The sequence below is a fragment of the Capricornis sumatraensis genome, chromosome 1 (genome assembly GCF_032405125.1).
Source record: "Capricornis sumatraensis isolate serow.1 chromosome 1, serow.2, whole genome shotgun sequence".
Lineage (NCBI taxonomy): Eukaryota > Metazoa > Chordata > Mammalia > Artiodactyla > Bovidae > Capricornis > Capricornis sumatraensis.
The window spans coordinates 175,824,873-175,838,751 of record NC_091069.1 but is presented as its reverse complement, the minus strand read 5'-3'; the positions used below and the strand labels follow the sequence as shown (position 1 = coordinate 175,838,751).

Genomic DNA, 13,879 nt, shown 5'->3' with positions numbered 1-13,879 from the left:
AATTGGTAACAGTGCCATTAGGCTGGTCTTCAGGTAGAATCTGGGAGCCCCTGTTCTAGGAGGGGCTAAGAATGGGGAACTCTTCTCCAAATAGTATGGGGGAGGAAAAGTCATTTTCCCTCTACCCTTCCAGATTCTTGGCTAAGACATCCCTACCCCCATTAAAAGCCAGAGTAACAGGAGAAAAAACTATTTTAATTCTGTGAATACACACGGGGACCCCGCAAAGATGTGAGACTCAAAAGGCAGCCAGATGATTGAGGCTCACATACCCTCCTGAGCTGAAGAAAAGGCCAGGTGTCTAGGGTTTCAAAGGGGAAAGTGCAGTTTGTAGGAAAGTGAGAAGAGGAAATGTTTGGGAAACAAAGGTTGTGTGCCAAGCAGATAAGTCAGGTGAAAAAGTTCTCTCTGATACTAGCTTTCTTCCTGGTACAAGTCTCTTTCTAATGTACATTTCCCTTACAAAAGGGTAACTATTAATACTCAGTTTTTAGACCTTCTCCAATGCTGCAGTTTCTCAAAAATATCAGCTCAAAATAATAAATATACCAAAGAGACATATTTTGGGTTGGCTCATTCCCCTCCCTCTTTGATGGAGAAAATGCAGAACTGGCCCAAGTAGCTTTTGCTGGGGGCCCAGAAAATGAAAAGTGGTCACCAGCTGAGGCATGGGGTAGCTGTGGGCTGGGGAACGGGACCATTTGGGGCATTTCTTTGTTCGTTCTTTGTCTGCTCCCAATCCACTTTTTTCCTTTTTAAACCTGTTTAGCCTATCAGCTTATCACTGTGGTGATCGCGGCTGCAGGAGGTGGGCTTCTACTCATCCTGGGCATCGCACTGATTGTTACCTGTTGCAGGTGAGTGCCAAGGGTCCACAGTCTAATTCTGTTTGCCTGTGCTAAGCCAGGGTCGATTTTTTACCCTTTTAAAAGAATGTGTGGGGTGGCTTACAGTATTAAATCCTATTGTGTGACTGAACCATTAAAAAAAGGGAAAAGGGAAACTCATGATAGATATTGCCACTGGGGAAAGAAAAGGACAGCAAATGGGATTTTCACTAAAAAAAAAAAAAAAAAAGAATATTCAAAAGCACAAGCAACAGAAGAAAAGGGATTGGACTTCATTAAAATTAAAACTTCTTCGCTTCAAAGAACACTATTAAGAAAGTGAAAAAAGACAACATACAGAAGGGGAGAAAGTATTTGCAAATCATATGCCTAATAAAAGACTTGTATCTAGAATATATAAGGAATCCTTACAAGTGGGTAATAAAAAGGTGAAGCCACAGAACACATTTTGGGACTTGGTAGCGTGTAGGTTCTTCTGTCTTGGTGCAGAAAGAATTCAGCAAAGTGACGGATGAAAAGTCCTTTATGAGAATAGGATGCTTTTGAGGTTTACAAGCAGGTGGGCAGGAGGGTGCTGCACTAAGAACTTAGTGGGCCATAGTTCTATAATCAAAGGAAGAATGGGGCAGGGGAGACAGCCATTGTTGAGCAGATGTCAGGGTTCCGTCATCAGCTCCTTCTCCCTGTCATGCGGGAGTCCTGCTTGATCAAGCCAGGACTATCACGGCACTGTTTAAATTAGCAGAAGGGTGGTGACCTCTGCTAAAGACGGTAAACCGTCTCAGGTTTGAGCATAATGTTTTCTTTTCCCTGTAGTTTTGTTTTTAGTGTGCACAGGGGAACACGTCTTGGGAATCATTAACTTACTGACCTTACTGGGCAGGATGTGGGTCTTGTCTTACCATTGTTTTATTGTTTGGGGGCTTGTCTTGGGCTTGTGTGGCGTGGTTTTGTTTCAAAGCAAGGCAGCTTGGTTTTGTGGTTAAGCAAACCTGCTTTCTAGAGTGACCATTAACTTATAGGGGGTCTCCCATACTTTTTTCTTTACTTATGATCCCTCAGTGGGATTAACTATTTAATCACCTATTTTGTTCCTTTGCTCTGTCCCTATCAAAGGTAACTCAGTTGAAATTGGGCAGAGAACTTGAATTGTCATTTCTGTAAAGAAGATATGCAAATACCCAATAAACCTATGGAAGCATGCTCAATGTCTTTAGCAGGGAAATGCAATCAAAGCCGACGGCATCAGATACCACTTCACAAACATTAAGATGGTTACTAAAACAAACAGAAACCAGAAAATAATAAGTGTTGGTGAGAATGTGGGGAAAGTAGAACACTCATACACTGCTGGTGAAAACGTAGAGTGGTGTAGCCACTTTGAAAAAGTCGCAGTTCCTCAGAATGTCAAGCAGAGTTGTCGTTTGACCCAGCATTTCCACTCCTGTATCAAAAGAAATAAAAACAGGTATTCACACAGAAACACGTACATAAGTTTTCATAGTAGAGTTGTTCATGATAGCCAAAAGGTGAAAGTAACCCAGTATCTATCAGCTGATGGATAGATAAACAAAACATGATATATCCATACATTGGGGTGTTATTTGCCATAAAAAGGAATGAAACACTGCGTCACACTATAACATGGATAAACCTTGAAAACAGTATGCTATGTGCATTAAGCCAGTCACGAAAGACCACACCTGTATGATTCCATTCATTTGAATGTCCAGAATAGGCAAATCAAAGGGAGACAAAGTAGACTGGCAGTTGCCCAGGGCTGGATGGGGAAGGGAAGAATTGGGGAGGAATGGGTTAAGAGTGTAGGGTTTATTTCTGGGGTGATGAAATTGTTCTAAAATTGCACAGCTGATGGCTGCATAACCCTGAGTATACCAACAGCCATTGACTTTTACACTTTAAGTGGGAAAATTAAGAAGCAAACGAAGATGAAAGGGGTTGCCTGAATATTTGGCAGTGGAGAAGTGGCAGGCATGTAGATAAGCAGACAGTAGTGAGCTTGGCTCTAGGCTTCCTGGATAGCAGTGGGACTGGGCTTTGAATAGAAAAGGAAGAAAAAGGAGTCAGTTCCTTTCTCTGTGATTATTCAGTTAAAGGAAAACTCAGATCTTTGGTTTAGATGGTAATAAATGGCAGGAATTACCCTGACATGTCTGATGGAGGGGACCTACAAAAGTAGCAAATCATCTTTTTGACCATTGACCCGAAGGGCATTTTAAGATAATCTTTGTCTCTAGGAAGGCTGCAGAGGGCCCACTGCTCCCATCCAGGGACGCAGGCTTCAGTCTTGACCTGGCGTTTACAAAGTTGCCGTCAGAGCATCCAAGAGAAACCGCACGAGTAGAAATAAAGTTCTGGGTATGAGACTAGGAGCTAGAGAGACAGACCTTGAGTTCTGCAGGCCACAGAAGCCGCCTGTCTGCTAAGTGCCCTGTCAGGTAATACAGCCATCTGGGGAAAGAGAGTTTGTGACGGTTGGTCCCTGGGAGAAGGTCGTTGTGAAGCACTGAGGCATTGTTTGAGACCGGATGCTCCACCCCACAGGGAGCAGCACAAAGGCAGATCTGTTCTCAGCTTGTAAAAAGAGACAGCACCTAAGGCCCATGCTGGACATTTTAAGATTCTGAATGATGTGGTGTCTTCCCTAGAAAGTTCATTTACAGCAAAGTGAGGTGCAGGGAGGAAACTTACCAGGTTATCTTACTGTCTGATCTGAGGCCCATTACAGAAGGTGAATAATACATCCTCCAACAGTTTGCAGTCAGAGGACTCTCAATGGTAAGGAACTTGTGCTAGGGTTTCCCTGCCCTGCTGACATGAGGATTTATATGGATATATACATGGGTGGGCATTTCTGCCAACACAACATACTGTTTTCATGGTTTGTGAAGTAGCTGTATTGTAGGAAGGGAGACCCCTTCCAGGGCCTGAGAGTGGGCTCTTGCTAACATGTGCAAATGAACTGTCTGAGGAGACACACGTGCTGATAAAGCAAGGGGTGCTCGGGCAGGGAAGGGCAGGGTAAGGGAGCCCAGGAGAACTGCTTTACCATGTGGCTCGCAGTCTCAGGTTTTATGGGGAGGGGGTTAGTTTCCAGGTTGTCTCTGGCCAATCATTCTGACTCAGTGTCCTTCCTGGTGGTGCACGCATGACTCAACCAAGATGGACTCCAGCAAGGAGGATTCTGGGAGGTCGGTAGGGCATATGGACTGGGGTCTCCTCTCTCCTTTTGGCCTCTCCCAAGTTCTTCCGGTTGGGTAGCTCATTAGTTCTGAGTTCCTTACCAGGACCTCCTGCTGTAAGGTAGCTCACTCAAATGGCTACTATTTTGCCTGGCCAGGCGGCGGTTTCTGTCATTGTTTCCCCTGACAGCTTCATGAAGTGGAAGAGCACTGGCCGAGGAGTTGGGAGGCCTGAATTCTAGTCCCAGCTTTGCTAGAGGCAAACTGTTACCCCAAGATAAGTCATATCCTTCACAAAGCCCCACCCCCAGAGCTCCTGGAGCAGGTTGGGAACCCCTGGACTAAAGAACCATCAAGCCCTTCCAGCTCCAACACCTTGTGAGTTTATGCCTGTTTCCCTGGCCACCCCCACAGTGCAGTGATCTCTGTGCCCCAGTAGTCTAAATCTGTTCCACTGCAGCTGTCTTTGTCCTCTCTCCCCCCAGTAACCTGACCATTTGGGTTGGAAGCTTTTTGCATATTTTGTTTACATCCAGTTGCATTTTTTAGGTAAATACTAAAAATAATAACAACAATAACAACATTTCTCAGTGGGCAATTACAAAAAGAATATAGTGTTATCTTTAGGTCTATTCTTCCTTGTTGAAAAGCTAGATGGTATTTTCACAAATATCATTTCCTCACAGAACTTTTTTCAATTTTTTTTTTAACCATGCAGAAAGAATAAAAATGACATAAGCAAACTTATCTTCAAAAGTGGGGATTTCCAGATGTCCCCATATGCTGAGTACCCCAAGAACCCTCGCTCACAAGAATGGGGCCGAGAAGCTATTGAAATGCATGAGAATGGAAGTACCAAAAACCTCCTCCAGATGACGGACGTGTATTACTCGGTGTGTATTCCCATGCCCAAGTGACCTCCCAGCTGCAACTTCCTTGGAGAATTAAAGGGATTCTGTTTTTCTGTTTGGGGATTTTTCTGTTTGTTTTGGTTTGGTTTTTTGGTCACTATGCACAACTTGCAGGATCTTAGTTTCCAACTTGCAGAATCTTAGTTTCTTGGCCAGGGATTAAATGTGAGCCTTGGTAGTGAAAGCACTGAGTCCTAACCAGCAGGCCACCAGGGAACTTCCAAGGGATTCTGTTTTCTTGTAGTAAAAAGACTCCAGCTTATTAAGGGTAAGAGAGAATGGTGGCCTATACCTTTGACTCATACAATTTAATATTCAATTTACTTACTATCTCTCTGCACAGTATTTATTAGTTTCGACATTGAGATATGACGAGTACTTCTACAGAGCACAGTATGTACTTTATGAGGTTGTACCAATAAACTTCTTGTCACTGAACTTGATTTTAAGTTACAGGACTGGAAGTTAAAAGATAGAGAAAGAACTTAATGGTATTTAGTCTTTGACCCTTTCATTTTTGTCTCTTGTCTGCCATGCTTTATGTCATGCGGTTCAGTAAACTGAGGGACTAGGAAAAAGTGTAAAGAGAATAATTCACTGTCATCCTCAACCAGCACTTGTCAAAAGATTTAGAAGATTCAATAGTTTTTTAATAATTTGCTATGTCTGGCCCTGCACTGGGTCGTTTGGAAAGATGAGAGACCACCTTGAACCCTTGTTTCTTGTGTCCCACATTGAATAACCCATATCATGTTCCCATGCCTGCTCAGTTCTTTTGTGTTACACTGCATCAGCCATAAAGCAAACGCAGGCAGGGATACCTGAACTGGAAAATAAACAGCCATCAGGTGATACAAAGCCGTGCAAAGCCGTTAGAGGTAAAGCAATGAAACCTTGCTTGTGAGGACTTAATCGCTTTAGGCAATCCTGTTAAAAGCACAACCGCTCTGGCTGCTATTAGAGATTAACCTGTGGGTTTAGACTTTGGATGGGAGAGGCGATTCATGCTATGGAAGCTGTAGTTTCAACAGACTGAAAAATTTGAACCTGGTGTAGAAGAAAAACAAGAAGAAATAAGGGGAAAGATAACCGTAGATACGAAGCTCAATCTAGTTCAAATGTTCCTGTTGGTATCTCCACATAGTTTAGTCGCTCAGTTGTGTCCGACTCTTTGTGACCCCATGGACTGTATCCCAGCAGGCTCCTCTGTCCATGGAATTGTCCAGGCAAGAATATCAGAGTGGGTTGCCATTTCCCTTCTCTAGGGGATCTTCCAGACCCAGGGATTGAACCCTGGGTCTCCTGCATTGTGGGCAAATTCTTTACCATCTGAGTCACCAGGGAAGCCCTATTTCCACGTAAGGGCTTTGCTTTCCCCTTGGTTTTTCAGACAAGTTCTTCTCCTCTGATAACTGCAGCTGAAACTAAGCAAGTATCTCTCCTGGGGTGCCCAGACCCTCACACCCTTCTCTAGAGGCTCCTCAGAGCAGTGCCAGGACAGAGCAGCTGATGGGCCTGCAGCATCACAACACCCACCTTTGCTGCGTGTTCCCAGGCCATTAGCTAAAGAGTTGTCTTACAGAGATGCAGTCATGAACTTAAATGAGCCCCGTCTTCATTTCAGACAGTAGGCTGAGCAGTCTGTAGAGGCAGAGGCATTAGGTAGGTAGTCACGACCCACTAAGCTGGGATTTGATCAGAGAGACACCTGAGAATCAGCTTGCCTCCTGCTTTGGGGTCCTAACTCCCTCCGATGGGTGGCCAGACAACCTTGCAAAGGCCAGGCCCCTGTCTCAGCTGGGATGGCAGTGCACCACTAAATGCCATCGAGGGTCTAAAGCCATTGTGCCGGGGCTTCCCTGGTGGCCCAGTGATAAAGAGTCCACCTGCCAGTGCAGGAGACTTGGGTTCAGTCCCTGACCAGGGAGCACCCCACAAGCTGAGAAACAGCTAAGCCTGCAGGCCGCAACTGTTCCGCCTATTGTGCTCTAGAGCCTGGGAGCTGCAGCTCCTGAAGCCCAAGTGCCCCAGAGCCTGTGCTCTTCAATAACATAAGCTGCTGTAATGAGAAGCCTGCACAGCAACGAAGACCCCAGTACAGCCATAAATAAAGAAAGAAAAAAAGTAAAGCCTTTGTGCTCCAGAGAGAAACACCTTTTTGAAAGTCAAAATAGTAATCAGATAATCATTACTTTTGATAATAATCAAGAGAATAATTAACCCAGGTCTGGGTTGCTGGGCTGCTCTTGATTGTATAATGTTTCTAAAACTCTGCCCTTAAAATATGGGCAGAGGATCCCAGGTTCCATAAAGAGACGATCTGGGAGGTCCTGACTTGTAGGTGAGACCTTGCTCTGCTAAGTATCAGTTCAGTTCAGTTCAGTCGCTCAGTCGTGTCTGACTCTTTGCGACCCCATGAATCACAGCATGCCAGGCCTCCCTGTCCATCACCAACTCCCAGAGTTCACTCAAACTCATGTCTGTCGAATCGGTGATGCCATCCAGCCATCTCATCCTCTGGTGTCCCCTTCTTCTCCTGCCCCCGATCCCTCCCAGCATCAGAGTCTTTTCCAATGAGTCAACTCTTCGCATGAGGTGGCCAAAGTACTGGAGTTTCAGCTTCAGCATCAGTCCTTCCAGTGAACACCCAGGCCTGATCTCCTTTAGAATGGACTGGTTGGATCTCCTCGCAGTCCAAGGGACTCTCAAGAGTCTTTTCCAACACCACAGTTCAAAAGCATCAATTCTTTGGCACTCAGCTTTCTTCACAGTCCAACTCTCACATCCATACATGACCACTGGAAAAACCATAAGCCTTGACTAGACGGACCTTTGTTGGCAAAGTAATGTCTCTATTTGAATATGCTATCCAGGTTGGTCATAACTTTCCTTCCAAGGAGTAAGCATCGTTTAATTTCATGGCTGCAATCACCATCTGCAGTGATTTTGGAGCCCCCAAAAATAAAGTCTGACACTGTTTCCACTGTTTCCCCATCTATTTCCCATGAAGTGATGGGACCAGATGCCGTGATATTAGTGTTCTGAATGTTGAGCTTTAAGCCAGATTTTTCACTCATCTCTTTCACTTTCTTCACGAGGCTTTTTAGTTCCTTTTCGCTTTCTGCCTAAGGGTGGTGTCATCTGCATATCTGAAGTTATTGATATTTCTCCCGGCAATCTTGATTCCAGCTTCTGCTGCTTCCTGCCCAGAGTTTCTCATGCTAAGTATAGCTGCCTCCATTTTAAATTCATCAAAATATAGCATTCGTTGTTTCTTTTTTTGTTATCTATTAGATTTAAACCTAAGATTAAATTGACTTTTCTTCTTTCTTCTTTGGCTACCAGCCCTCAAGTGTGAGGAATCCTGAACTTGAACGAAATGGACTCTACCCGGCCTACACTGGACTCCCAGGGTCACGGCACTCTTGCATCTTCCCCGGACAGTATAACCCCTCTTTCATCAGTGACGAGAGCAGGAGGAGAGACTACTTCTAAATGCGGAAGAAAGAGGGGCCCCTTGCTCTGACTGCACCAGGGGAGCACCCCCCAGGGGCTGCTCCCAGGACTAGTGGGGCCATCCCTGAGCAGCCAGCAGAAAGGGGATGGGCATGGGGGGGACGTGAGCACAGTGGAGGGGACAGCTGGAGCCCCTGGAGGTGGAACTGCAGGCTGCTCACCCGGCACCTTCATTGCTACTGTGAATGTGAACACCGGCCAATCCAGTCGAGTCCCCGCGTGACCGCAGCATGGCCACAGCTCTGGAGTGGCTGTTAGTTAGGGCTGATCACTAGGCATCCATGCAGGAACCCAGGTTTTCCTCAGTTTGCACTTTAGTAAATGCAGAAGGAGGGAGGGAGGCCTCCTTTCAGATTCTTTCCAAGACTGCTCTAGAAAGAAGGCCTCTTCCCCTCAGACACTTCCACAGGACTCCATTCGGTGACTCATTTACAGTGGAATGCTCTTTCGTTGTCCCCCTGCCCGGTAGCTGCGTGCTGAACAGTAGACGCTGAAGGACATGCCACTAGTGTTTGGAGTTGCTGCAGGTTAACATGCAGCGTTTTCACACGCTCCTAAGTCTTCTTGTGCAATGTTTTCCAAACAAACCCCTAGATGGAGGAACTGAAACTTGTGAGGCAGAGCACACAGCTCCAGTTTGTTTTCTTCAGTCAAAGGGACACATTTATCTAGGATTATTCCTTTGCGGTTACTTCTCATGTCACCATTCGTGTCTGAATCAGAGCAAAACAAGTTTCATTTGATTCTAGTTCGAGGCATCCAGCCGCCCCACGGTGAGCCCTATGGGCACTGGGCAAGGACCCTGGGGGAAGGTGCTGGCCCTGGGGGCACTGCACGGGGTGTGGGCTCAGACCTCTACCCTTGAGGCCGAGGCTGCTGTGTGTGGAGCAGAAGTCTGAATGCAGGTTGGGTCCAAGCTGGTAGGTACTTCGCCACTAATGGAAAAGCAGCTGAATGTGGTTCAGGAAATGGGCTGAATAGGTGTGTCCATTTTCTGAGATGCCAGTGCTTTGGGAAGCCAGGTATGCGGTTCCCAAGGAAGAAAGGGGAGCTGGGCTGGAACCACACACGGGTCTGCTTACCCACCAGTGCAGCATCTTTGCTAGAAGCCCTGATCTCGTCCACAAACTCAGTGTTGGTTGGTTGCTTCAGCCAACCACTCAAAGCTATTTATTCATTGAAGAAATAACTTATTTTCTCTCAAACAGTAATTTGTAACTCTTTCAACTACTACGGAGTTCCCTCCTGAAACAGGGGTGTAATTCAAGTTAGCATTGGATAACTAAGACTGCTGGCTGTTTAGGGAATGGAGCATCTGCCTGGGGGGAGGAGGCTCCACGCATTTGTATGAGGCTGTGGCGTGGGTCCTGCCAGGGGTGCATATCCAATGCTGCGCCTTTACCTGCTGCTGTGGACCCATGATCTTTGTCATCTTCTTTTGAACATCCTGGTTCAGGATGAAGTGAACACAGAAGTAGAATAACTGTTCCCATCCTAAAGCTTGGAGTGCAGTGATACCCACACTTCTGGAAATGGTGCAGCCTTTGGAGACCATTCTAGCCCAGGCATGGTTGTTCCTTCAGGGTTCTCTAATCTCTTCAGAAGGAATCTGATCCTAGTGTGATCCTCGTCCTAACGGTTTTGAGTGCAAATTCCTGAGTCCCGTGGTTTGCTCAAGTCACCGTCACCCCACTGCAGCCAGGTTACTCTTCAGGTGTGATCATTCATCTCATGAGACACATGGAAAGAACCCTGCTTTTTGTCAGTGGGTGCGAACTTAACTTAGCATCACCTGTTAGAGATCTTGGGTCTTGCGTCTATCTGTGCAACCAGACATGCCTTTCTGTGCCTCGTGGGCTCTCATCTAACTGGAGAGCTCGAGCTCCTAGCCTCAGCTCACCTGAGCCAGCAAGCCGGGCCGCGAGGAGGCTGCTGCTTCTGGGCTCCTGCTGCAGAGCCTTGCCGGCCCCCTGGACCCAGGGCCGCAGTGGGGGCCGTCCCCAGGCATACAAGCCCACCACCTGCAGCTGACATCACAGCTGGCAGGTCATCTCCTGTGCCCAGGTCCAGAAGCTATACTCTTCACCGAATGAAGCCTTCTGTCCCCAGAGTGTTCTGAAGCAGAATCCCAACATCCAGAACAGAGTGTGCTGTGAGTTTCAAAGAGGGTTTCCTGGGAGTGGGTTTTGTGCATGTGAAGTGGATTGAGAGTGTTGTTTTTTCTCTTACTGTGAAAAAGGGAGGCACCCTGCAAGGCTGAGGTCATATCACAAATGCAGTTCCTAGGCGGCTCGCAGGGGTGGGGGCTTAGGGTGCCAGTGCTGGCTGCCCGCCTGCGTGAGGAAGGGAGAGGCCAGCTTCATTCCTGCTTGGGGTTAAAATACTTTGAGAAAGGTCCTCCCTGAGCTGAGAAACAGTTGGTGGGGCAACGGCCCTGGGACTGAGGGGACAGGCTGGATGCACCCCTGGTGACCAGAAGCCCAGGCACAGGTTCAGGTTAGTCAACGCACCTGGAGTGATTCCTGCTCACAGAAATGCCATGGTCCTGTGTGGGGCCCCACTTGAGGAAGCTGCTCATAAGACGCTCAGACCTCAGGAAAGTGTGGGGCTGCATGGAACCCCCGTGTCATGCAGCGTGCCAGAGGGTGGTGACTCTCAGAGCAGGGCAGTGCTCTCTGGGGCCTACCATCATCTGTGGAGTCTGCTGAAGCTCCAGAGGGTCTGAAATCTGGTGTCTTATTTTTTGCGCCATGATCCAGCCTTGCTAAAGATATTTTAGAAAGCCTAAATAGTCCCAATGAGCATCTCACGTGTTCCCACCAGAGCCAGGCTCTGTGCAGAGTACTTGGCTTCACCACACCCTTGTGAGGTGGGCACAAGAGGGCCCATTTCTCGGACATGGGAACCTTCAGAGGGGATTAGTACCTTGGCTTAGGGAGCCAGGACCCATACCCTCTGCCTGGCTCCCTCTTCCCACTGTACCTCTTGCCTCATCTCCCTGGCAGATGCCTCACCATACAGTATCAAAGAGAGCTTGAGAGAATGGGCTTAAAAGTTGTGTTTAATATTGTTAAGCAGTAGCTAAACTAATGTCATAAAGTGCAAAAACAAAATGTTGAAAAGTCCTTTCAGGTCCTTACATGTATTGCTTGGATGCTTGTGGTCATTGTTAATAGTGGCTGGCTCATGCTTATTAGCAAGGAGCATATTGGTACGTGGCTTTGGATGAAGGAAGTGTATGGTGATGACCTGGGTTTTTGACAGATGTGGCCAGACTTAGTCATCCTTCTGAGTGCTGCCTTGCCCTGTTCCTGTGGTGAGGCTGTGTTTCCCACATATTGGAAGCATGTTTTTGTGAATATTATCAGAGTCTGGAACGTATTCAGTTGAATGTCTTAGATGCTGACAAATCTTCCTCCTTTGACAAAAGTTTGTTTTCAGAAGTAGCTAAGTCATTTAGAGCCAAAATTGCTGAGTGGAGAATGTCATCAAGCTGGTTTATCAGCATTTGAGGTCAAGAACTAAGATGTAACTGTTAAGTTCTTGAAGAGGTCGTTCTTAATGTTGGCCCAAATGAGAGGGCAGCATCTTTGCAAAGTTAAGATGGGACGGCTGCCCATGAAAACGTCTTTGAAGGGTGATGTTCATTCAGATATAAAAGTTCCCAGAGTAGACACACCAGGGCCAGTCCTCGCATGTGACGTTTTGGAGCCTCCGTTAAGCCATCCTGCCCACTGTCGGGGCGTCCGGTTCTCTAACTGTGAATGCTGCTGGCAGAAGCGGGAGTGGTGTTCAGGCCAACTGTTCCTGGCTTAGTTTAGTTGAAGGAAAAAAAGTGAAGTGAAATACACCCCAAATTAGGGTTTTGACCCATGGTTCTAAGATACACTGCTTTCAAAACTAGAGCACTTCTTTAGAGAGGAAGAATGCAAAGTCCAGTATCTCAGTATTTTGTGTCTTATTGAACACCACCCGTAATATCAGAGAGTCTTTTCTCTCTGTGGAAAGTGTGAAACTTTTGTGGGGATTAGAAGGGACATTCCATTCCTTCCTTCTTGACAAAGCGTCATTCAGAGGTTCTCGTGTGCATTCTTGGAAACAGATACAGTTTTGTAGAGTTAGCTGTTGAGTATGTACTCTTTTTTCTTTTCTTGAATCCCCAGAGAAAGGAATTGCTTAAACTACTAGAAAGATTAAAGTATTAAATGTCAGTTAATTTGTTGTGCTAAAGTATCTTTAAGCGTGTTATAATCCATCCTATTTGATTTAAAGTGCTCACAGAAAACCCTGTGCAACTCAAGGGGACAATTGAGGTCTAAAAAGAGACATATCTTATACTGGCTCTGAATTCTAGGCGTTGTAAAGAGCACATTTAAAAGAAATTGTATGTTAGGTTCTGGCTTTATCTTTTCTTTTTTCTCTCTTGGATACATAATAGTGCATTTCAGGTGCAGAGTTTTTGGGTAGGAAGGATGGGACTAGACAGGGATGGGATGGAACCAGTCTACCTGGGAAACTAACCCAAGTTTCTATATTATTTTGCCTGTTTCTTAAAAGACCTCTCATCAGGGGTTGCTGTGAGTTTTGTTAATGTTTGTGTTGTTGGGTTTTTGGTTAAATGAAGCCTGTAGCTGGAAAATTAACTTTTTGAGTTTTCACATTGTTCCAAATTTCTCTTTGCAGACCTTTAAACCTTAGCCCCTGGTTGATTGTGTTAAATCCATTATAAGAATGTTATTTAAAGTTGTATTTTAATTACAACCTTCACTAATTATTCAGTACTGTAGCAGCAAAATATTATTTGTAAGAATTTGATTATTTTTATACTTATACCCACTATTAAGTCTGGCGTTCTAGTCAGTAAAATAATGCAATAAAATCAATATCATTTTCACTGTGTTTTTCTGGTGATAACAAACACACCACCTCAGAGTACAACAGGTTCGTTTTCATGAGGGCATCATTTAAACGATGGAGCTACACCATGAACTCTACTGTGGCAGAGCAGGGGCTGAGTCATTTCTGTGTGCTCGGTGCTGTGGGTGAGGAAATATGCTCTTGATGATGGATGGATGGGCAGATGGATTGACCTAAAGGATGAGAAGCCTACTTCAGGCATAACACCTGCTTTTGTTTGCTGTTCTTTCCATGTGTTGGAGAGTTGGTAACCAGTCTTCGGACTCAGAACATTTCCTCCTGAATGCCTCCCGCCGCCGGGTGCCCACTCTGCAGGGTTCAGAGGAGAAGGTAAAGTAAGCATATCTGTGCTCTATGGTGGGGAGACGCTGGAGCTTGAAGATGATGAGATGTGGGCCTCATATTTACATGGCCAATGAGCGTGGCAGCTTGGCTGATTGTTCGTTCGTTAATTACTTATTGAGGGCCTTTCATGACAGGGATG

At 46.0% G+C, this 13,879-nt stretch overlaps 1 protein-coding gene across 1 annotated transcript in view; it reads left to right on the top strand.

Moving 5' to 3' along the window:
* The window catches only part of HEG1 (heart development protein with EGF like domains 1), an 83,526-nt gene extending 70,212 nt beyond the window's left edge, over nucleotides 1-13,314 (top strand). The window contains exons 15-17 of the mRNA XM_068968502.1: nucleotides 770-857; nucleotides 4,770-4,944; nucleotides 8,308-13,314. Coding sequence (XP_068824603.1) covers nucleotides 770-857; nucleotides 4,770-4,944; nucleotides 8,308-8,457 — 413 coding nt within the window. The 3' untranslated portion in view covers nucleotides 8,458-13,314. The remainder of the gene's footprint in view (nucleotides 1-769; nucleotides 858-4,769; nucleotides 4,945-8,307) is intronic.
* The last annotated feature ends 565 nt before the right edge of the window (nucleotides 13,315-13,879 follow it).